Genomic DNA, 23533 nt, shown 5'->3' on the forward strand with positions numbered 1-23533 from the left:
TGAAATGTATTTGTCGAAATATTTGAAATCACAAAGAAATATGATTGCTTGGGTTTTTGTAACTTGTGGTCAGAAAAGAGAATCATAACTTAGTTATATGTAATGGTCTAGTAATTAATGAACAAATTTTTGATGTGTTAAATGATATATTTATGCGAGGGAATGCAATTCTTAATTTTGTGTGGGCTTACCATTGATAAAGATGATGCGTGACCTTACCATTGGTAAAGATGATAATAGAAAAGAATGATTTGTGACTGTAGGGAAACATCAATTTCAGGACAGTCAGAGCTGGTTGGGAACCATATGAGAAAAGGGCTATTGTTGTATAATAGCGAAATTTATTGTTATGAAAGATTTCCTTAACGTATTTCATAATTGCTTTAAAATAATGTGATGCTGAGTTTTTGCCTATGCATTGCTTGGTTTGGTCTTGAAATTATGTTAAAGGCCATTATGTGATTTCATGTGCTTATTAAGTCAAGATTTGAGACTGGAAGTTCGGGCTATATTATACTTGCGATTATAATTATTTTAACTATTGGATTGAGTTTATGAGGACTCAATGTTTTAGATGTTTCTAAACTATGTTTCTATTTATCATGATGTTATTGGTTTAATGTGGGTAATGTCGTCAGGTTGAGGTAACCGATATATATTCGAACATCAGACCTTATTTAGCCCGGTGATTTTATCCTTGATTAAGTAACAGGTTATGTTATAGTAATAATGTGTAAATAAGAAACCGTGAGATCGTGATGAGACCAAGTATTAGGGTATTGGTGAATTTATGATTGTTCATTAATGAAAATAGTCATTCATGTAGTGTTTGGCAAAATAATTCAAAATTGGCTGAGTAGTGTTGGGCATTATTCATAGGCTTATTTTATGAGAATGATCATTGGCTGATAGTAGTCTTGAAAATGATATTGCAGAATTACGAACAATCTAACAAAAGTCGGATTACTCATGATCTATGATCCTTAGTAGTAGGGTCGATTGAAGAGTGGGGTTAGTAAATGGTTTTTCGATCAGTCATATCCATATTGCAGGTCATGATAATACCTTATGGTTACTGTTTATTGAGTGGGGGTGATGTGCTTGTTATAGCATTAGTTAGGGTGTAAGTGCCCCGGTATAATTTTCTCTAGTGTGAGAGTTGACAAAAATTCAGGCTAGGATAGATTCCAATAAAATTTCTGTGCTATGTGGGTTAGAGATATTTGGTGTCTCTAGGTATAGAGTTTGAGAAAATTAAAGTGGTATCATGATATGTGAGATACATGGTATCCCATAGAAACTTTTGGAATGAAATTTGGGTTAGTAAAACTCCGGATATAGTGTTTGACGTAAAGAGGTTAGTATGAGATGCCGAAATTTAAATTTTGTGTTGTTTATTTAGCCAAAATTGGGACTACTCAAAGTTACTGCCTCGACTATGTGCCATAGAGGGAGGCAAACAGCTATGACAAAATTGCCATAGCGGGATCATAACCGCCATAGCAGGGTCAGTCATGATGTGAAGTTTTAAAATTTTGTGGCCCTATTTCCTCTTTCTAGCTTAGTCCATTGGCAAGGTCCTTACATGCTTAAGCGTCGGGGTATACGACCTTTCTTGAGTCGTAATGGGTCGTCCCATTAGTTTTGAAGAACTCCCCAACTAACTTGTGCCCATTTCTCCGTATATCATTTGGGGATAAAGGATGGGTAAATTCGTACCTATTGTAATGATCCGAACCGTCGTTATATAGAAGGGGCAAAAATTTCTGAAACTAAGTTGACCTGGGCCTGTACCATTCCTTCATAGCTAGAATAACCCCGCCAAAGCAGCACTACTATGGAGGGATGAGACCCGCCATAGAGGAATTGTCGAGGACAAAATTAAAAGACGTGATTTTTTTTTCCTTGTCTTAAGTGCCAAAATAGACAAGGGTCACCCTAGAAACCCTCAAAAAGTTGCTCTAGGCTTGGAGAGAAGGGAGGAAGGGAATTCTAGCGTAAAGAAGGCTAAAACCCACATAATTTAGGCCTGTCTCCATCGTTTCTCCTTCCAAAAGTTGGGGATCGTGCTATAATTCTTTTACATCTGCTTGACGCCTAGGTAGGCTAGGTTTTCTTAATTAAGTAGTTGTGAACATGTTCCCAATGCATATTATATTGTAGATTGATAGGAGATTTCATGCTTAGGCCTTCGGGTACGGAGTTTGGATGGCTAAATGATTGTTATTGCTGTTTAGGGCAGGAATGTATGATGTGGGTCATGATTATTCTGTGACTAGCAGTGTCCAGTCTTTGAATGTTAATCTTGATAAACCATTTTGAGAGGGCTGCTGACTCTTGTGAGATTAATTGGAGAAAGATTATTGGGTTATAATGAGATCCTGAGACATATGGGTTATGGGCTTTTGGTGTACATCGCGAGATATGTTTATACAAATCATTATGTGTGTTCATGCTAACTATTTACCTCTGAAATACTTGAGTAATGCATATTATGAAATAAAGGAGAATGTGAATGACTATTTGTGATCAATTTCTTGCAATGAACCTGTTACTTGATTGTGCAAATTTGTGAATCATTCATTGTGATTGTGATTGTGGTTATTGGATCGGGTACCATGTCGGTACATATTAGATCGGGTAGCACACCGGTACATATTGGATTGGGTACCACACCGATGGATATTCGATCGGGTACCACGCTGATACATTTTGAAATGGGTGTCATACCGACAAACTGACTATTGGAACAGGTGTCACGCCGATACTCTAATAGTTTGGGTCTGAGTTCCATGAGAGAACCATCTTTGACTTTTGCATTGAGATTGAAATTGTTAACTTGTATATATGTTGCATTACTTGACAGTTCAAGTGTCTCTGCTATTTATTGTGATTGTGATTGTTGGATCGGATACCATACCGATACATATTTAAATGGGTACCATGCTGGTACATATTGGATCAGATACCATGCTGGTACATATTGGATCAGATACCACGCCGATATATATTGAAATGAGTGTCACGCTGACACACTAACTATTGAAACGGGTGTTATATTGACACTGCTAGTTTGGATGTGAATTTCTTGAGAGCAACCAATAAATTGTTGTAATTGTGATTAATCATGCCATTATGTTAACTTAGATTTTGATTTTTCCAACCTAGATTCCTTCCTTAGATTTTGCTTTTTCCAACTTAGATTCCTTCTCAAGAGTCTTGGCCATGTTGTCACACTACACTCTTCAACTCATTTGGAGCTCCTGTAGAAATACGAAATAAGATTGATAAGAACTAGAAAAATGGGGAGGAGATTGAACATAGAATTTCTTGGGAGAATTAGGCTGAGAGAATGAGAGTTTTGTTTTCCTTTTTTTGAAAATTAGAGGAACTATATGAGAGATTTATTTTTCTTTTTTAAAATTGTAGGAGTTGCTAATTAATCAGTTCCCAGATTATAGTAAGTTAATAATTGTCAGTCTTAATTATTATATTTTCTTTCCTTATATTAAGTCTAAATATGATAAAAACAAGACCAATAAATAAAAATCACTTTAATTCAAAATAATCCTAATATGTTATGGCTTGTAATAAAATTCTTATTTTAGTAAATTTTAAAAAGTATATTTATAACTTATAATATAGAGTCAGATATAGGATGTGATTATTATTTTTAATAGTAAAAATAAGAGTACGATCCGACTCATCGCTGAGAGTATTTCCAGATCTGAACTTGGAAAAGTGAAAAAAGGTCCAAATTGTTTCAAATAGGGAATCCCACTACTGGTTTATGGTAACAAAAGAATTTGTTCTCTGTTGAGTGAAGCATTTGTTTGCAAATGCAATTTGAATTGAATTTTGAGATTTTTTTGAGATACGGAGAAAGTTGAATTGTGAGTTCATAAATGTCGTGGGCTAGTCCAGATGATATCTATCTCTCTACTTCTCTTGCAAGCTATCTTGACAGTGAGTTCTTCTTCCTTTATATATGTATATATATTTGTTTTTTTCCGATTTTTCTGTATTTTGTTGGGAATTTTACTCTAATAATATTATTTGAAAATTCTTTGTTAATAAAGTTTTAGTCTTGTGCTTATTGTGCGTTTGATGCATGTTTATTTGTGGATCTTCTCTTCAGTAAAGTTCTTATTAATGTTTGCTGTGACTGAGAATCCCATAAAAGTTTTTCCTTTATTGTCTTATTGATCTAAAAAATTACTACTCACCTCATTTCAATTTGTTTGTGTGGTTTTGACTTGACATTGAGTTTGAGAAAGTATTACGGCTTTTGAATTTTGTGGTAAAAACATGTAGAATGTACCAAAATTTCTTTAATATTGTGGTCTTCAAATGTCACATGTAAAGTTAGAAGTAAAGAGTTGCCAAAAAAGGAAATAGACATTCTTTTTGAAACGGACTAAAAGTGAAAGTAAGACAAATAAATTGAAACGGATTGAAACGGAGGGAGTATTTATTACAACAATTAGTACTTATCTGGAGAAAAAAACCATTTTTATGTACAATGATGAGTTTAAAAGGACAAAAACTAAACAAAAACTAAGTTATGAGTAGAAGTTTTCAGAAAGAAAAAGGGATTCGTCAGTGGACAATGGAGTAGCTTGATTCCCCTTCTTTTATTTTTATAGCCATATTTATTGTTTCTCCAATTTCTAAGCCTCATAATCTAATGTTGGAATTCTGATGGGAGTGCCTCAGGCTCAGAGTTAAAAAGTCGCATGGTTAGCTCTTGATTTATGGAGTGAGAGTAATGAATTTCCAGGAGATGGGGAAAGAGTAAATTATTGCTATTCCTACAAAAGTCATGCCTTTTTGGGAAAGAGGGAATATACTCGGAAATTTACCACTTGAACGTAGATTTTTTTTTTTTTGACATTTGTGATCATGAAACAATTTGCACCCCTTTCTCCTTTAATCCTGGCATTCGTCTCAGCTCCTTGAACGGTAGAGAAATGACAAGCCTGTTAATTTAAGGGGCATTTACTCTTTGCATAAAGGAGCCACCACAGACGTGCATGTGGTTATAGATTCATAGGAATGATTAGACCTGCTTTTAGTTTCTTAGAGTTTAGTTTTTGCTTTTCTGATTTCTGATTTTGACTTAATATGTTTGACAGAGAAACTCCTGATGTTATTGCGAGATGGACGAAAGCTTTTGGGGACACTTCGTTCTTTTGACCAATTTGGTAGAGGCTTCTCCCTGCACTACTTCGATTTGATAACAGTGATTATCCAGCTGACAAGAATTTTATGTCATTTGTAGCTAATGCTGTTCTTGAAGGTGCATGTGACCGTGTTATTGTTGGCGATCTCTATTGTGATATCCCATTAGGTATTTATATTATCCGTGGGGAGAATGTCGTGTTAATTGGAGAATTGGTATGTATTGCTTTATCTCTGTCTCCCTCCTCCTCCCCTCCCCGTGTTTGTACTGTGATCCTGCAGCCTTTTGCTTAAGTTTTGTTGTGATTTGTCAGGATGTTGATAAGGAGGAACTTCCACCCCATATGACTCCTGTTTCAGTAGCTGAGATTACAAGGGTATGACCTCATTATTCATTGTTTGACTAATACAGATGCTTAATGAAATGTGTTTTGGAACATGGCAATGTCATGATTCCACCATCTATATACTTTATTGGGTTCAGTTTCAACTTCTTCCCTTTCTTTTACATGATTTAACTCCAATTTAAACATCTTTGCTCCCAAATAGTTGGATATACCAGGCTATGAAGTGAATATGCCATATGGACTGTAAATGTGGTGGTCTAACTCATTACTGTTCTCCTTTCGTTTTCATGTAATCAGTTTCCTGGAAGAGCCTTAAATGATAAACTTTGCTTGCAAAAATATTTTTTTGAAAAGTGTCTAATTTGGCCTGTCAGCTGAAAGTTGGCCTTTATGAAATTGTGTCTAATTTTACTTTCGTGTTGGCCCTCTTTTTCTAAAAATGTTATCATATAAGGTACTTGAACAAGAGTGTAGTCTCCACTTTGGTGTAAAGATATTGACTTTTTATGCCTCCAAACTCTTCTCTATTTTTCTTCTGCGAGGGGCTTGACTTCTGTTGGTCTTGAGAAATTATGCATTTATGAATTCTTCCCATCTCTCTCCTTCTGGTCTCTCTTTATGAGCTTTGATGTTCAATAAGCAGTTTGGGGAGGGGCATGGGTGATCTGCTTTAGCATTCATCATAATGCTCTTTCGATTTGGACTGGTACTTGATGCGTGAACAAGTTGGTGGCAAACAATGTGGCGGAACGAGCTCATATGGAGAATTCTTTTGAGGTAACAAGTGGTTTACTAGACAAGCTTGCCAAAACAAATCAAGCTTGGCATAATAGAGAAGTGGAAGTGGTTGGAGGAGGTTCTTCCAAAACTTTGTCTCGTGAGACAACGAGAAGGAAGCAGAGAGAAACAATGTTTTAATTGATGACACAAGTGGCGGTGCTCACAAAGCATGAGATGGGAGCTAGCATCTGAATGGTTAATGTGATTGGGTCAAGTGAAAGAGGGGCTTTCATTGAGAAGCGCATTGTTATTGAAGAAGGTACTGGAGGAGTAAAGACTCCATCTACTCATGATGGAGTACTTCCCAAAGGCAAAAACATAATGGAGGAGAAGCCTTTAAAGTCATGGTGCCAATTCCAAAGGTTCCTCCTCCATTCCCCCATAGGCTTTTGAAAAAAGACAAAAGATGAGAGGTTTTGCAAGTTCATCACAATGTTGAAGCAATTTTTGGTCAATATTCCTTTAGTGGATGCACTTTGAGCGAATGCGGGGTATGCGAAGTTCATGAAGGACCTCATCACTAAGAAGAGGAGTGCTAGCTTTGAGACCGTGAATGTTACCCATTTTTGAGAATCTTTCTTCTTTTGGATCAAAGTGTTTGAGACAATTATGGATAAGGTCCTTCCTGAATATTGCATACCCCCATCATTTGCTTAAGTGCATCCACTAAAGGAATATTAATCGATAATTGCTTCAACATTGTGATGAACTTGCAAAACTTCTCATCTTCGGAATGAAGGAGGAAGCTTTGGAATTGGCATTGTGACTTTAGGGGTTTCCTCCATTATGTTTTTGCCTTTGGGAAGTACTTTATCATGAGTGGGTGGACTCTTTACTCCTTTTCGATACCTTCTTTAATAACAACGGGCTTCTCAATAAAAGCCCCACTTTAATAACAACGGGTTCACTTTATAGATGGTTGGAGTGCAATATGAAGAAAGATGTTGCATGTCGTCTATATTGTTATTTGTTCAAAAATGAATTCGTTCATGAAGGCGCAGATGAATTTATCCAATGGTTTTAGGGCTTGAAAAAAGGTTCTTGAAAGATTGTTTTTGCATGTTAGTGAAGTTAATAATAATAACAGATGATAAGAGAAGACTCCTTAATGTTGTAGAATTCTACTTTTGTAGTTCCAAATCTTTAGGAATCTAGTGTAACTCTTTCCTTCTATTTAGGCTTTGTTTAATAGTCATTATTATTTTCTAAGTTGTTGTATAGATTCTTTATATAGCAACCATCAATAATAACAACGATTACCATTTTCTCATCTTCTGCTCTCGTCTATTTATGGTATCAGCCATCAGGGCACTTCTAAACTCCCATGAGTTGATCCTTCTTTTTTTGTTTTTTTTCTCTCTGCTAACTCGTCCAAATGGCCCCTAATATTTTTGTGACCAGTGTTTTGGACGGCGAAAGGCGACAAGGGTCTGCCTCGCCACAAGGCGAGGCGCTCGCCTTTTTGAAGTGTGGCGCCAATTAATACCAAAAAATTAAAATATTTAATTGCATGTATAATAATCAAAATCTCAATATCAATAACATATTAGCAAATATTTCAATTCAAAAATTGAAAATAGATAGTAGATACTAAAAGTTTAGAACTTGAATGAGAAAAAACTGAACAAAAGTCAAAACAATGAGGAAAAAAAAACAGAGGTAGAAGTAACTCTGAGGTCTAAAAAAGAAGAAGGAAAAAGAAACACAGGAAGAAGAAAAGAAGAAATACATATTGGTTGGACTTTGGAGTCGCCGGAAAAGTCTAGTCGAGTCTACTGGTTGGAGTCGCAGTCTAAGTCTAAGAGTGCAACTGTGCAAATTTGGAAAGAAAACCCTAAAATTATCTTTTAACTTTTGAAAACCCTAAGTTGGTCACCTTTTTTTAAGAAAATACAAAAGGCGACGCCTTTCTCGCCATGGCGTCACCTTTTGAAAATCGCCTCGCCACAAAGCTAAAAGGTGATGAAGGATCGCCTCGCCCCGCCTCTCGCCATTGGCGACAAGGCGATCGCCTTTCACAACACTGTCTATGACCAATGTTGATGGAGTCAATAACACCATTAATATTGTCCAATTCAATCCTATGACCCAACTGCCCATCAAATTAACCGGCAGTCACAATTTCTCCCTGTGGAAAGCTCAAGTTTCAATGCTTATGCGTGGTCACAATCTCTATGGACATCTCGATGGCTCCATCCCTACCCCCACTCGCACCATCTCACAAAACAATCAAGATGTTAATAATCCTGAGTTCGTTCCTTGGTATCACCAAGATCAGTTAATTCAAAATGCTATCTTGGCCTCCATTGACCCTACACTCCCACTATTGTTGTTGCGGTCTCTGCCAAAGCTGCCTGGGATGCTTTGCATACTGCTTATGCGAACAAATCTCAAACAAGAATTTTCAGCTTGCGGGGCGGATTGGCTCGCCTTATAAAAGACTCTCGTCCAGTCGCAAATTATCTTCATCAGGTTCGATCACTTTGTGATGAACTTGCAATGTCAGCACCACATATATTTGCGCCAACCCAGTGTTCCATAGTCGGATGAAGCATATTGTTATTGATTTTCACTTTGTTCGTGAACAAGTTCAAAACAAGCATATCGCAGTTCAATACCTTCACTTGGCTGATCAAGTGGCAGATATACTTAGCAAACCACTTCCAAGAGCTTCTTTTGTCAAGCATTTTCCAAGTTGGGTGTTGTTGACACCACCAACTTGCGGGGGCGTAGTAATGGATGATTAGAGAAGACTCCTTAGTGTTGTAGAATTCTATTGTTGTAGTTCCAAATCTTGAGGAATCTGTTCTAACTCTTTCCTTCTATTTAGGCTTAGTTTAATAGTCATTATTATTTTCTAAGTCTTGTACAAATTCTTTAAATAGCAGCCATCTGATCAATAACAACGATCACCATTTTCCCATCTTCTGCTCTCGCCTCTTTAAATAATGTCCATCATGAATGTTTCAACAAGATGTTAGATTCAGCAAAAAATCACCATTCAATTCAAGTTGTTTATAAAAGCACAAGAAGTTAAAAAGTTAGTATCATATGCATTTAGAAGCCTCAATTGATGTGGCAATACTTCTCTTGTGTCATGGATTGCATTTCAGAATCAACAAACATTTGATCTACTAGTAACAACAATAAAGAAATTTTATGCATTTAATTGCTCTTTAGCACTAACTGTAAGTGTTAATTGTAATTGATGAACAAAGTAATAAATGTGATATACTGACAGACTATTGTGCATGATCAAAGTCTTAAAGATCATTTATCTCTCCTTTCATGTTTTTTATCTCTATCATAATCTTGTCTGCATATTTTGGATGGATGTAGTGAATGACCCGAAAGAAAATAATAGATTGCTTCCTTTGATGACTATACTGATGTATCATAGGACAAGACCAATAAGTGACGGCCATTTCACCCCTCTCATCAACATATCGCAAAACAAGAGCCATTTGTTCTTTGTGTGAAATATCTTTGAACTAGTCAGTTAATATTCCAAAGTAATCTACGTTGAAGTTTTCAATTTTTTTTGCACAAGTATTAGCAATATCTTTTTGAATCATAGGACAAGTCAAAGCAACATTCTCCCATATCCAAATGTTTGTTGTCGTGCCATCGTGGAAACCTTGAAAGTGGCTTTGATTTATTAAAGATTCACTTTCATCGTAATCCCAAAAAGGCAATCCATTACTAGCGAACTCGTACCACATCAGTTGTGTTTTTTAAATGCATAAGATATTTACTTCTCTGAATACTTGTCAAAAACAACTTGAATTCAATTGATTGATGCTGATTTGACGAATCTACCATCTTGTTGAAGACATTATTAACTTGACCAAAATGCAAACGCAATCTTTCAAGAGCCTTATTCTAAGCCCTAAAACCATTTTTTATGTAAATTCATCTGCACTTTCATGAACGAATTCAAATGAGCATAAACAATATGCAACATCTTCCAAACATGATTTGAATTGATGCAATTTCCCTTGTGTAGAAGTTATCAGAAATTGATGGCCGAAAGGTTGACTAGGCCTATTTGGAACATAGTATCTCCTCACTTCATCTCATATCCAACGGTTATATTCTTTTTTTGGGATCAGCTTTAAGCTTTTTCCAATAAAGCTCATCTATAAGATAACAAAGATTGACATTCCAAACAATTTATGAAGTTATAGTGAAAAATTTCATCTCTATTGACAAGAATTAGGAACAATTTCTTGCAAAACAAAAGTTCAATCCAACTCATAACTAATTGATGGTTGACCCTTTAGAAAGTTGTTTATATTTTTTTACTTCTAAGATATCATATTTACTTGATCCAAGAGTAGAGACTCATATTTTACCCTTTTAAAAGTAAATTATTTATGTTTTAATGCTTATTGAAGCAAACGAAAGAAGCGTGAAAGAAATGTTTTAGGCAAACTAACAAGGAGTCTAGATTTAAACTTGGGAATATTTGAATGTAATTTATATATAAAGAGAATTTTACATTAGGTTTTCATGACTATTTGAAGAAAATAATTTAAGGCCAGAAAAGTTTTAGGAGAGAGACTCTTATATTTTATCCTGAAAGTCAACAAGAATTAAAGAAAGAGAGGAGAACCAATCTCCCGTAAAGCATCAAATAATTTAACTGGTGTACTTGCCTTAGATGTGAATCTGGCACAATAACATTAGTTATTCAGTAGGGGTAATTAGAACAAGATACGGTTGGTTTCACGCTTAAAACTCATGAATGGTGCGAAAATACTTTATTGAATGATCTCCTTTTAGACTTTCATCTGCTTTACATGTTTAATATCTAGAAATACAGTGTGTTATAATGCTTATGTATCATCAGGCGCAAAAAGCAGAAAGGGAGGCTACAGATCTTAAAGGTTCAATGAGAAAGAGGATGGAATTCCTTGATATGGACTAAGAATTCTTGATACTGATATCTTGTTCTGCCCAGCATCATGGCATGGCTTTTGCAAATATTACTGCGGTTGCTGGCTGGTGGCAGAAGTAACTATAATTGATTTCTTTGGCTGTACTCTCTGCTACACATTGTTCATTGTAACAACTAAGAATTCTTGCTACTGATATCTGGTTCTGCCCAGCATCGTGGCATGGCTTATGCAAATATTGCCGCGGTTGCTGGCTGTTGGCTGAAGCAACTATAACTGGTTTCTTTGGCTGTACTCTCTGCTACACATTGTTCATTGTAACATCTACAGGTCGGGAATCGGATTGTTCCTACTACATTCTTTTTCCAATTACATGTTGAAATATTGATGGCTCCCTACTTGACATACTGGTACATTTAGGTTTTGGAACTGGTGATGGTATGAGGGATGGTGGTAGATCTTGATGATGGTAAATTCATCCTGTCCTTTTTACTCTAATGTGGAAGAATTTTGAATTTTTATGGTAGGTTGTATAGACTATAAGATGGAGATAACAATGTATTTTCATTATTCAAAATCTTAAGGGAGCCTAGTCCCACAAGAGCATTATCATGAGCCAACCCCCCGGGAATCTTTTCAAATCATAGTCAGGGCTACTTGGAAGGCAGCTGTAAGGGATTGAAAGTGCATAGTCCTTCGATTCAGGGATCAGTAGTGTCTTCCTTGGTCGGTAGGTGCACATGAATGGAGCTTCCAGGAGTTGCTATTTCAGGTTAATTGGTTACCATTGGTAGGGTTGTGAAAAACTGATGCAAGTCTCAGGTAGACAAAAATGTGGTCTCTAACAAGGCTTTCAATATGGAATTTGACATTACAAATTCATACTATTAAAATTTAGCCTTTTTCTGGAAGTTTTGAAATTAGTAATGAATATGTTTGGAATGAGAGGAGATGGAAAGGAAATAATATAAGTTCATGTCTTTGTTGAATTTAAGCATAGGTGATTTGATTATTTTGATGGAAGATAAGATGAAAGGTAATTGTAGTAAAGTTCCCATACCACATGATATTAGAGAAAAAACTGGAAGAAATGCTTTTGTATTCATTTTACAATGATGGAAGAGTATAGAAAGATTATATTACAGAATAATTAGTTATTATTATTGTTATTATTTAATTTTTTGCCTCGAAGGATCTTCGTAACTAATTATAATTGTGAAAAATTGTAATAGCTGATAATTGTATTATTGTTAATTTTAATAAAGTATCATGTTATGACTTTTGAATAATGTATTATTTATTATATTAAAATAATGATATCTTATGTCAAATTTATAAATAATAATTTTTAGAATTTATAGGAATATATTTTTCAAAAACTATGATCAATCATATGTTAACATTTCATTCAAAAAATATTTAGAAATTTATAATCAAATACCAACTAAGTATCCCGATACTTGTGGGGAAAAAATTCAGTACATATCAAAAAATTCTTAAATTTATTAATAGATTCATTTAAGCACTTAATTTATAATGGATATTGAGCCCGTTTGAATGGGCTTTAAGTTGGTCCCCTTTTTAGCTTTTGGACGTGTTTGTCTAATGCTAACTTTAAGCCATAAAGTTCTTAAAGTCAGTCAAAAATGAAAAATTAGGATTTCTAACTATTTTTTTTCCAAGTGTTTACAATTTTTTTCTTTGATCATGGAAATTACTTTTATATCCCTTATATTTTAACTAAATTCCCAAACTATTCATTTTATTCTTTTAACTCTAAAATTCACATCATTTTTCTCATTTAAGCACTTTTATTTAAGCACTCAACTGCTTATTTATAAAAATAACTTTTAGCACTTCAAAGTTCTAAAAACATTTCATACATAAAAGTTATTTTTTTAAGCCCATCCAAATGGGCTCATTGTGTATGATTAATTTATGTAAACTTTACCTAAATCACATACTGAAAAGGCTCAATTACGATGTATCCCTCATTTTTATGAAATTACGCGATTTCCCCTTTTTTAAAATTTTTTTGATACATTACTTGCTGTGCTGATACATCAATTTTTGGGTGTAAAATAATTAATGTTGTTGGGTTATTTATGGGTAGTAACGTAATTCAAGCTATGATTGATTGTTTCAATCAATTACCATGCTAATTAAGGCAAAGAATTCTTTAAAAAAAGAAACAGATCTAACTATGAAAGAAAACTCAAAAACAGAGCATAAGTTCTAACATAAAATGGTGTGTTTGGTGCTTGGAACTGCAAAAATAGGGAAATAGCAACTTATACAAAACATACTTTGGGTAGGAAATTCGAAGATATCCTAATATCAAACACAATGAAGTGTTCGAGAATGAAGGTACACTCCTGTTATTTTTTTTAAATAGTTATCTACTTGGTACATAGTTGCTTGATACATAGCTATAGGATACATCAGTTCTGTATTTCCTGTTATCAGTATTACCTGATATATCAGTTCTGATACATCATTTCTGTATTTGATACATCATTGCTGATACATATCTGTGATAATTATTTACTGCAGGTTGTTGCTTCATCAGAATATCTTTATTCTGTTTATAAATCAGGTATAAGATACATTGTGTGTCTTGAAAGAAAAACATGCAATTGTGGCAGGTTTCAACTAGACGAGATACCATGTCCACACGCAATTGCAGTGTTGAAGAACAAGAACATTACAGGCATGCACCCATACTATTCTGATTACTACAAACCAGAGGCGTTGACAAATACTTATGAATTTCCAATGGTTCCAATGCCAGATAAGAAAGATTGGTCTTTTCTGAAAGAAATTTTGGAAGAATTCGTCTTGCCACCAAGATACAAAAGGATGCAGGAAGACCAAAGAAAGAAAGAAAAAAGTACTCTAGTGAGAAGATAAGAACGAGCACAAATTCTTGTAGTCGTTGTGGCCATGAAGGCCACATCAGAAAGAGTTGTAATTTCATTCCCAAAGAGAAATGATGTTTTGTTATGCCATGATACATTCTATTTGGATCATGTACTTACATCTACATAGTTTTTTTTTACATTATGGGTTGTTTTTGATACATATATCAATTAACCAAAATAGTAATTGAATATCAATAATTGATACATGGATAGTTGGTAATTATATTCATTGTAAGTTACTTGGTATTGATAGTAATTTCGAATCTGATATATAAGAATAACGGATACATAAACATTCGACGTATTAAGGTTGATACTTTAAAGGTTGTTGTATTAGTTTTCAAGTGGATTGTGGTTGATACATAACATGTTGTATTGATATAGATTGTAGATGTATCAAAAGCTGTAAAGATTGATGCATGAGATTCTGATACATAAATGTAGATGTATCAGAATCATTAAATATCAATCAATTACAATCTGATACATAAACAATATGTATCAGAAGCTGCAAAGATTGATGCATGAGATTTTAATACATAAATGTAGATGTATCAGAATTATTAAATCTTGATACATTACAATATGATACATAAACAATATGTATCAGAAGCTGTAAAGATTGATGCATGTTATTTTGATACATAAATGTAGATGTATCAGAATCATTAAAATATTGATACATTACAATCTGATACATAAACAATATATATCAGAAGCTGTAAAATATTGATGCATATGTTTCTGATACATAAATGTAGATGTATCAAAATCATTAAATATTGATACATTACAATTTGATACATGAAGTAGATGTATCGAAAGCATTCAAGTTTGATAAATCAAAATATGATACATAAATATTAGAAAAACTTAAAAGTCTGCTAAATTGTTGAATAACTAGAAAAAATATTTACTATTGGTACAAAAATATAATTGTACATTCTACTACTGTAAAATTAAAACAAAAACTATTCGACGTCCATCGGTTCTCCTTGACCAGGAGGTTGCAATTCCTCTCTGTTTTTTTGCTCGACCTCAAGAAGTAAGAGACATTTGATGATTTGCCCTTGAAAATTGTACTGTGGCATATCTAGATAGTGACCAAATATGATTTGTCGAAATAATTGTATAGCTTCATCACCTATTGATGATTTGAAATCATCAATAAAATTAGTCGTATATGCAGTGTCGAAACTTAGGGAGTGTGAGGGGATCTTCTTGATGACGTATTTTATTCCCTGCATTGACATGGAAACTGTTAAATACAACTTAATTTTTGTATTTAAATATGATGTATCAGAAGCATTATATCTTGATACATGAGATTCTGATACATAAACAAGATGTATTATGAGCATTAATGTTTGATAAATGAGAATCCGATACAAAAAAAATGATGTATCAAAAAAAAGATAAGAATCTGATACATAAAGTAGATGTATCAGGAATCAGTAAAACTTTAAAAAAATGACATTTAAAAAAATTATATAAACAAGATGTATCAGATTCTCATGTAAGCTTGATACATGAGAATCTGATACATAAATAATATGTATCAGAAGCAGTAAATCCTGATATATGAGCATTTGATACAAAAACACAATGTATCAGAAAATAGATAAGAATTTGATACATAAAGTATATGTATCAGGAATCAGTAAAACTTTAAAAAAATGACATTTAGAAAAAAAAATAAACAGGATGTATCAGATTCTAATGTTAGCTTGATACATACGAATCTGATACATAAAATTATATGTATCAGGAGCAGTAAATCTTCATAAAAAATCACATTAAAAAAAAACTTATAGAAACTTATACCTTTGGGAGATTAGGGCGTGTTGAAACCCCTTCAATCTTCTTGTCGGCTTCTTTGGGTGAATGTTGAACTTGAGATTTCGACTTCAATTTCTCACGGAGCTTATCCATCACTGATGGATCGTTACGATGTTTGGATCTAACCTCGTCCGGTGAAATAAGAATTTCTTGATTTTTATTCAACTGAGTGAGACCAACACTAAAAGATGGAGTGGATTTCATGTGTATCAGTGAACAATGTAAGTAAAAAAAAATTACAGAAGAGAATAGAGGAAATCAAAGAAGATGAGAATGAAGTGAGATACCATTAAAAGAAAAACTTGAATATACCTTACTTAGATGCTTGAAATTGAGTAATAGATGGACTGAAATTGGAAAAAAAGAAACTGTCATCCAGGAGGCTGAAGAATAGGAGTGAATTTAGGTAACTGATATAAGGTAAAAGTGATGTATCAGTGAAAGAGTGAGAAAGTTAAAAAAAAATAGGGATTTTTTATATTTTTCCAACTAGTTGGGAGTATTAGTAAATATGGTAATATAACATGTGTAAATGAGTAATTTTTCCTTAATTTATCTACAATTATGAATATTTATGAACCCATAAAGTTTCTTCCAAAATATGAGCTAGAATTTATTTCTTCAATAATATTTCGAAAACAATTTCTCTATTTTTTAATAAAATAAAGATAAGATCTGTATTTAGGATATGGTATAGTATGGTAAGGTATTTGAAACTTCAGTATGGTAATTTTGATATTCAATTATTAAAATTATTATACCATTATCATACCAATTTAATTCTGTATGATTCAATATTTTTAAAGTTCGATCTCGATATTTTACGGTATGATAAATCGATAATCATAATTTGTTCAATTTTAATTAATATATACTCGTATAATAGAATATTATGACTTCTACAATTCAAAAAAAGGTCTTCAATTGTATTATACTAACACATTATACATGTAGAAAATTCAATACAAATAATTTTTTTGTTAATCAATTACATTTAAAATACATTTCAATCAAAATATAGTAGTCAAAATTTCTATTTCTAAACATTTAGTTTATACTAATACTAAGTTGCATATTTGTTAGTATTTTAACAATATATATATGTTATTAATGTAATTATATATTTCGATATATTATTTTTAAATATCAAATATAAAATCAAATACCAAAAATAATACTAAATATCATAATACCAAAACTACAATATCAAAAATTTCGAAATGGTAGATAATTCGATGTATAGAGGTAAATATTTTTTATGATTGGTATAAATGTGTAGGTTCCACTTGCCGTTGGATCGTCCTCCTCTTCTTCCATTTCTTTTACTTGTGCAACAGCAGATCTACCATTTCTTCTACAGTGAGCTCAACTTCTCTTCTACTGAGCTCTGTTAAAGGGGGCAATGTCGTCATTGGGAGCTTCAGTTTCAGCCATTTTTATACTCTGCTTATGCTCACTTCACTTTACAAAAGCTTCACTTCACGACTATTCCTCCGAGAAATTCGCAAGCAAAGGCAATGTATTCGTAGTCCATGGAGGTAGCGAAGGAATTTACGCTTCTAACCCTAAACTCAATCAATCTTCTACCTCTGCTTCAGATGGACACTCTTTTATTCGGTGAAAAATATCTCTCTCTCTTACTCTTCCTTTACATAATGTATTTTCGGAATGACTGTTTTGATGTTAAATTGCTTCCTTCGAAGTTACTATTGTTATATGGTAGTTTTTCTTGCTCATTTTGGAATTTTATTTATATTGCTGAACTTATCGGATCTTAATTTGGGATTATTGTAGATTTAGCTGACTGATTGATTGAGATTTGAAAGTGGCTTCGGCCATGAAAACCAAAAACTATTTCGCTTTATTTTGTAATTTTTGAAGTTGGAGTTGTGTTTGACCATAGTAATTGAATTTTTTTTTAGAAACTTAAAAAAAATCCAACTTAACTTTTACAACTTCACTATAATAAAAAGATTGCAAGAGTTGGTTTCCAGTGTCAATAAGGTTAGTTTTCTTTCTTCTATATGCTGAACCCTATTTCACTTACTCTGAGCATCTTTTTGGAAAGATTGAAAAGAAGAGGGTAAAACATTGAGACCCCTTTCTTTTCACAGTTTTCTTTTGTGGGATTATGCATACATAAAGAATTCAGGAATTTGATGGAGTAATATTTGTTGAATCAATGAAAAACTAAAAACACTACCTCCTTCAACTTTCTCAGTTTATTCAAGTTATGGTGCTATTTTATTGATAGAGAAGCAATAAGGACTTCAAAATGAAGAACTAAAAGAGACTTCATTCAAAATTAAGTAACACAAGTAAGTAGTTATTCTTTAATAAAATACTCCCACATTGTGTGAATAATTTCTTCTCGTCAAGCATTCATTTCTCAATCAGCTTCCCGAGAAGATGAAGGAGTATTGTTTATCCCAATCACTTGTTCTTCAGTGCCATCAATAACCATATAATCATGTTCATACTATGTAAATATTCCATCACTACTTTGGTGTTCCTGCAAAAAATTGTGCAAGATTGCACAAGCAATTACAATCCTAACTTGTGTGTCGATATCATAATTGTTCGTACATTGTTGTAATATTCTGAATCTACTTTTCCATAATCTAAATGTTCTTTCAATAACATTGGTTAGAGATGAATGCCTATAGTTGAACAACTCTTTGCCATTTGGAGGCTCTCTTTCACTCCCTCTGAAGTCCTGCAAATGATATCTTACTCCTTTATATGGAGCTAAAAATCTTTTTGTGTTCCACAGGGCAGCGTCAACAACGTAATATTTTATAATCAAAATAAAATAAATGTAACTACTCAAACTTGCTAACAACATAATTTTTTTTTAATGGATTTCAAGTTATATACAATGTGGTGGAAAAGGAAATTTTGCCTTTGGATCAACATTCACATTCTCAAGCATCTACTGTCATGTGCAGTACCTATCTAACCAGCTGTAACAAAGGTGAACCGCATATCAAAATTTTATGGCCAAACGTGTTTAGCTAGAGTTCAACTTCGAAAAAAAAATTCACTGCCAAATGTCAAAGTAGCCCCTTTCGACATGATCCATTATTTAAATCTTGAATTCTAACTTGTCACATGGAAACTTAAGCTAGATGTTAAATATAACACCATTCTTCTGCTAAAAGTACACCGAAAAATGCATTAAGTGGGAATTGATCCCTAGGTAAATAACTCAACATCCAACTAAGTGCACCATTTAACATTCTTGTAGCATAAGTGTCAGCAGATAATATTATACCAAATCTTAGAAAATATATACATAAAATACCTAAATTTACAGTGAGACGACGGGTTCACGTGCCCCATTTAGCATGTAAATTCGCCCTGAGCTCAAGCATTGTTCCTTGTTATTGTTGTTGGAATGTTGGTAATAGAAACATATGTCACAGAGATAAAAGACCAGCATTTTCTGATCTTTATCGTTTGTGAAAATCAGCTTTGAGAAGATTATATTCCGGAGACCTGAAGAATTTTCAAACTTTAGCTCAGGATCAATTCATGCAGTTGTTTTTGAGGTGGATGACCGAGAGACAATCGGAGGCTCTGCCTATGGGGGGCAAAGAGCTGTTTGTTGCACAGAAGATCTTGCAAAACTGGGAGTTTGTATACAAGGGGAAATAATTCACCGCCCATCTACTAATAATCCTGGTTGGCCTAAAGTATTTGGTGCCTCTTTTGGCATTGATGAGCTTGAAGCAAAACTGCAGCTGAGAACAATACATATTACAAAAACTGGAATGTATAATGTGTATTTTATGCACTGCGACCATAATCTTAAGGAAGTTGTTGTTGAAGGGAAGACCATATGGAAAAATCCTACCGGTTACCTACCTGGTAGAATGGCCCCACTTATGAATTTCTATGGGTATATGTCTCTTATGTTTGTGTTACTTGGGATCTTTTGGTTTTCTCAGTATGCGAGATTCTGGAGAGAAGTTCTTGCTTTACAAAATTGTATTACTCTCGTCATAACGTTGGGCATGTTTGAGATGGCATTATGGTACTTTGATAATGCTGAATTCAATGAAACCGGAGTCAGACCAACTGGGATCACTGTATGGGCTGTTACCTTTGGTGCAGTAAAGCGCACAGTTGCTCGTTTGATTATTCTGATGGTCTCTATGGGGTATGGTGTTGTTAGACCTACCCTTGGTGGTCTTACATCCAAGGTCCTTTTGCTTGGAGGAACTTTCTTTCTGGCATCAGAAGTGCTTGAACTGGTAGAAAACGTTGGTACTGTTAGTGATTTCTCAGGAAAAGCAAGGTTGTTTTTTGTACTTCCTGTGGCAATCTTGGATGCTTTCTTTATCCTATGGATATTCACTTCCCTTTCTGCAACTTTGAATAAACTTCAGGTATATTGACCTTTACTTTTGCTTATAACTTTGTGTCGATTTGCTGGTCTATAAAAGGGCTTCCTTATAGCATTTTCTATCATATTAGTGCATTTGTTAATGACCAGAAATCTTGAGGTGATACAAGTTCACCTTCATATATTATGCATTCTGGGTTAATTTGTAATACAATGTTGTTAATTAGCTCTTTTATGTCATCATTCTCAAATATTTTTTTTTAGCTCTTTTATGTTTTGTATAATTGCAGTGATAAACACCGACTTTTATTAGCTTGGTTATCAGCTCTCTTTTATATGACTTTATATATTAAATTGCATTCGCATGTAACACTCTCTATCATGATATTTACATAGTTGTTTCCATAAAGTGAGAAGTTCCTTTACACATTCATATTATTAGTGCTTAATTTTATCTTCAGTATTGAAGTTAAGTTTTTGTTAAACTAAGAAGAAAGCTTCATAGTTCTACTGCTCGGCAAGACTGCGTACAATAGACCCTTGTGGTCAGGCCCTTCCCCGGACCCCGCGCATAGCGGGAGCTTTAGTGCACCGGGCTGCCCTTTTTTTTTTTTAAGAAGAAAGCTTCATAGTTCTACTGCTCACTTATTTGTAAACATTCTTCTGTATATCTATTTACATATGGTCAAGATGGGACTTCTACCTCTCTGCTAAGTGAGGAGCTGTGTTTCTTGCAATAAAGGAAGAAATTAGCTTTTCTTTTTCCTTGTGGAGTTTGGGGCGAGGGGTTAATTATGACATGACTTTAACTTTACCTTCATCAAATTTTTTTTATGACATTTCATGTTTATAATCATTCTTATTATCAAGTATCAATCAATGGTAGTTCATTTGCTGCTGTTGTGGATTGACAGGCTAGAAGATTGTTGGCCAAATTAGACATATACCGGAGGTTCACAAATGCTTTAGCTGTGGCAGTTATTGTTTCTGTTGGTTGGGTATGCTATGAGGTAATATTGGCTATCTTCAATTTAAGGCTGATTTAACGAAAATATCCAGAACTCATCCAATCCATAAACTGACCTGCAGTTCGTGATAAACAAACATGAAAACAGTGAAATTAGGTGCTTACGGGTGACAAGAAGATGCTTTTATTGGAGTTACAGATGTAATGTTACTCATGTCCAGTTTCATCTGCTTTAAGTCATTAAATAAGTAAAAGCATCATGACTCAAGTTATCTTTTTTCTTCTATTCAGGAATTCTTAAGAAACCTAGACAAACAAAAATTCAGAAAAAAGTAAATCAATTACTGGGGTATAATGAGTAAATAAAGTTTAATGAGTGCAAGGGCTCGGAGACCTACCTATTTATTGAGCATTTCCATTAGCTGAAGCATATATGTTTGGTAGCGGAATTCTTACTTTCTTCAACTTAGGACTAGATGGAATGATTGTGGGCTTATGTGGATCCTTCAAATTGGAATGTCCTCCTATCTCGTACCTGAGTTCATATAACATAAGTTTCTTAGCGTCCTCCTGTTTTTATATTCCCAAGCTAGGCATTACAACTTGTTTTTCCATGGCAGCTGTATTTTAAGTCCACTGATGTGTACAATAAGCGATGGCAAAAGGCCTGGATTATTCCTGCATTCTGGCAAGTGTTGTCTTTTTCTCTCCTCTGCGTCATCTGTGCTCTTTGGGCTCCATCTCAAAACTCCATGAGGTAAGACCAGGCTTCCATCTCTGTAATGCATGTTTTTGATTTGATTGATCTCACAGAGCTCCTAGTGCGTAATTGCTTACCACAAAATATGCTAAAAATAATCGTTTAGTAATGATGATTGTTCGCTCATATTAAAAAAAAAGAATAATGATGATCGTTCAGGAGGTCCTCTGAACTAGGTATCCATGCAATTATCTTAATAGGAGTGTTATCTAGCATAGTAACTTTGATTTGCTTAGCCTTAGAACAACAAAAGGAGAATATTCTGACCGTGCGAGAAAATGAGATGATTTTCTCCTTCACCCAACCCTCCACATTTTCATTGTGAGATCATGAAAGGAAAATGATACATATTTTCCTGGTGTCAAAGATTCAGGATTGTCGTCTTCAAACCATTTCATATCTTCCTTCTTCATGATAAGGAATCTCAAAAACCACGGGTCTTTCTGTAAGAAAAAAATTGGCATTTGTTAGAACCTATATGTTGGCCATATTTGCTCTCTTTTATTTTCACACTTCTATGCTAATTGGTTTTCTTTTCGATACAACCAGATATGCCTATTCTGATGATAGTGAAGAGTTTGATAAGGATATCACGTTGACGCTCATAAAACCCTCCCCTCTGCCAACAAAGGATGAAAGAAGTCCATCCGAAGTGAAATCAACGTCTGGTGGAGATGGGACATCTAATGGTGGTGATGTAGAAGAAGACAAGACGGAGTAGAGTATATATCTATATGTATTGTTCATACTATTGTAACGATAAACGTCATACGAAAAGAGTAATTGCTGATAGAATCTTGTAACTTGGTTTTCTCTGTGCAAATATTATTGAAGGAGGGATCAGTTAAAAGCCAGGTAATAATAGTTGATTCTTAATAAGATAGGGAAATTGTTTCTTGCCTATGCCTTCATTCATATTTGTTTCTAGTACTTCTTATTAGAAAACTGCGTATGTTGGCCAGTATTCATTTTATTTTACTGTCTATGCAATCTTACTTTATTCTAAAGTGTATGTCAACACATAGTGATCATTTATCGACTAGTGACTCTGGTTAATAAATAATTGAATAGTCGGAAACAAATTACTTATGATTTCACATTTTTCAAATACAAAATTTAATCCATAAGTTTATATTCTATATAAACACACTATTTTATATCTACCAATCATTTATTTTATATATAAACAAAATTTATAGTTGATATTATTACTTTTATCAACCTTTAAATCATTATATCACATATAACTATTACTCTCATTCATCAAATTTATATTTGATATTATTACTCCTACCAACATATAAACCATTTATATCAAGAAATGCATGTTAAATGTGAGGAGATTGTCCGTACTATGGTGGAGTATTTTATTAAGGAGTAGTAAACTACAGCTCATGTTCAGTTTTACTTTTGTATTGAACTAAAGTTCAATCAATAAATATTGTATTTTCTTAGAATAGTTTTGTGATAGTGTATTATACTTTTGTTATGA

At 33.7% G+C, this 23533-nt stretch overlaps 2 protein-coding genes across 5 annotated transcripts; both read left to right on the forward strand.

Moving 5' to 3' along the window:
• The first annotated feature begins 3671 nt into the window (after window positions 1-3671).
• On the forward strand, window positions 3672-12363 carry LOC129904561 (sm-like protein LSM1B). Of its 4 annotated transcripts, XR_008770481.1 has the most exons (7): window positions 3672-3966; window positions 5136-5204; window positions 5282-5397; window positions 5496-5558; window positions 11161-11536; window positions 11627-11675; window positions 11791-12362. XR_008770481.1 is itself a non-coding variant. In XM_055980152.1 (5 exons), exons 1-5 carry the CDS (start codon window positions 3906-3908, stop codon window positions 11236-11238), a joined length of 387 nt encoding a protein of 128 aa, XP_055836127.1. In that variant the 5' UTR covers window positions 3672-3905; the 3' UTR covers window positions 11239-12362. The 4 variants fall into 4 exon arrangements, 1 of the variants encoding a protein (XP_055836127.1); XR_008770469.1 differs by having other exon boundaries at window positions 11161-11675; window positions 11791-12363; XR_008770462.1 differs by having other exon boundaries at window positions 11627-12362.
• Window positions 12364-17234: 4871 nt separating this feature from the next.
• On the forward strand, window positions 17235-22944 carry LOC129904735 (uncharacterized). Its single transcript, XM_055980323.1, has 5 exons — window positions 17235-17583; window positions 19439-20357; window positions 21229-21324; window positions 21902-22038; window positions 22591-22944. The coding sequence occupies exons 1-5, from the start codon at window positions 17369-17371 to the stop codon at window positions 22760-22762; spliced, it is 1539 nt and encodes a 512-aa protein (XP_055836298.1). The 5' UTR covers window positions 17235-17368; the 3' UTR covers window positions 22763-22944.
• Window positions 22945-23533: the final 589 nt, after the last annotated feature.

This window comes from Solanum dulcamara, chromosome 1 (genome assembly GCF_947179165.1).
Source record: "Solanum dulcamara chromosome 1, daSolDulc1.2, whole genome shotgun sequence".
NCBI lineage: Eukaryota > Viridiplantae > Streptophyta > Magnoliopsida > Solanales > Solanaceae > Solanum > Solanum dulcamara.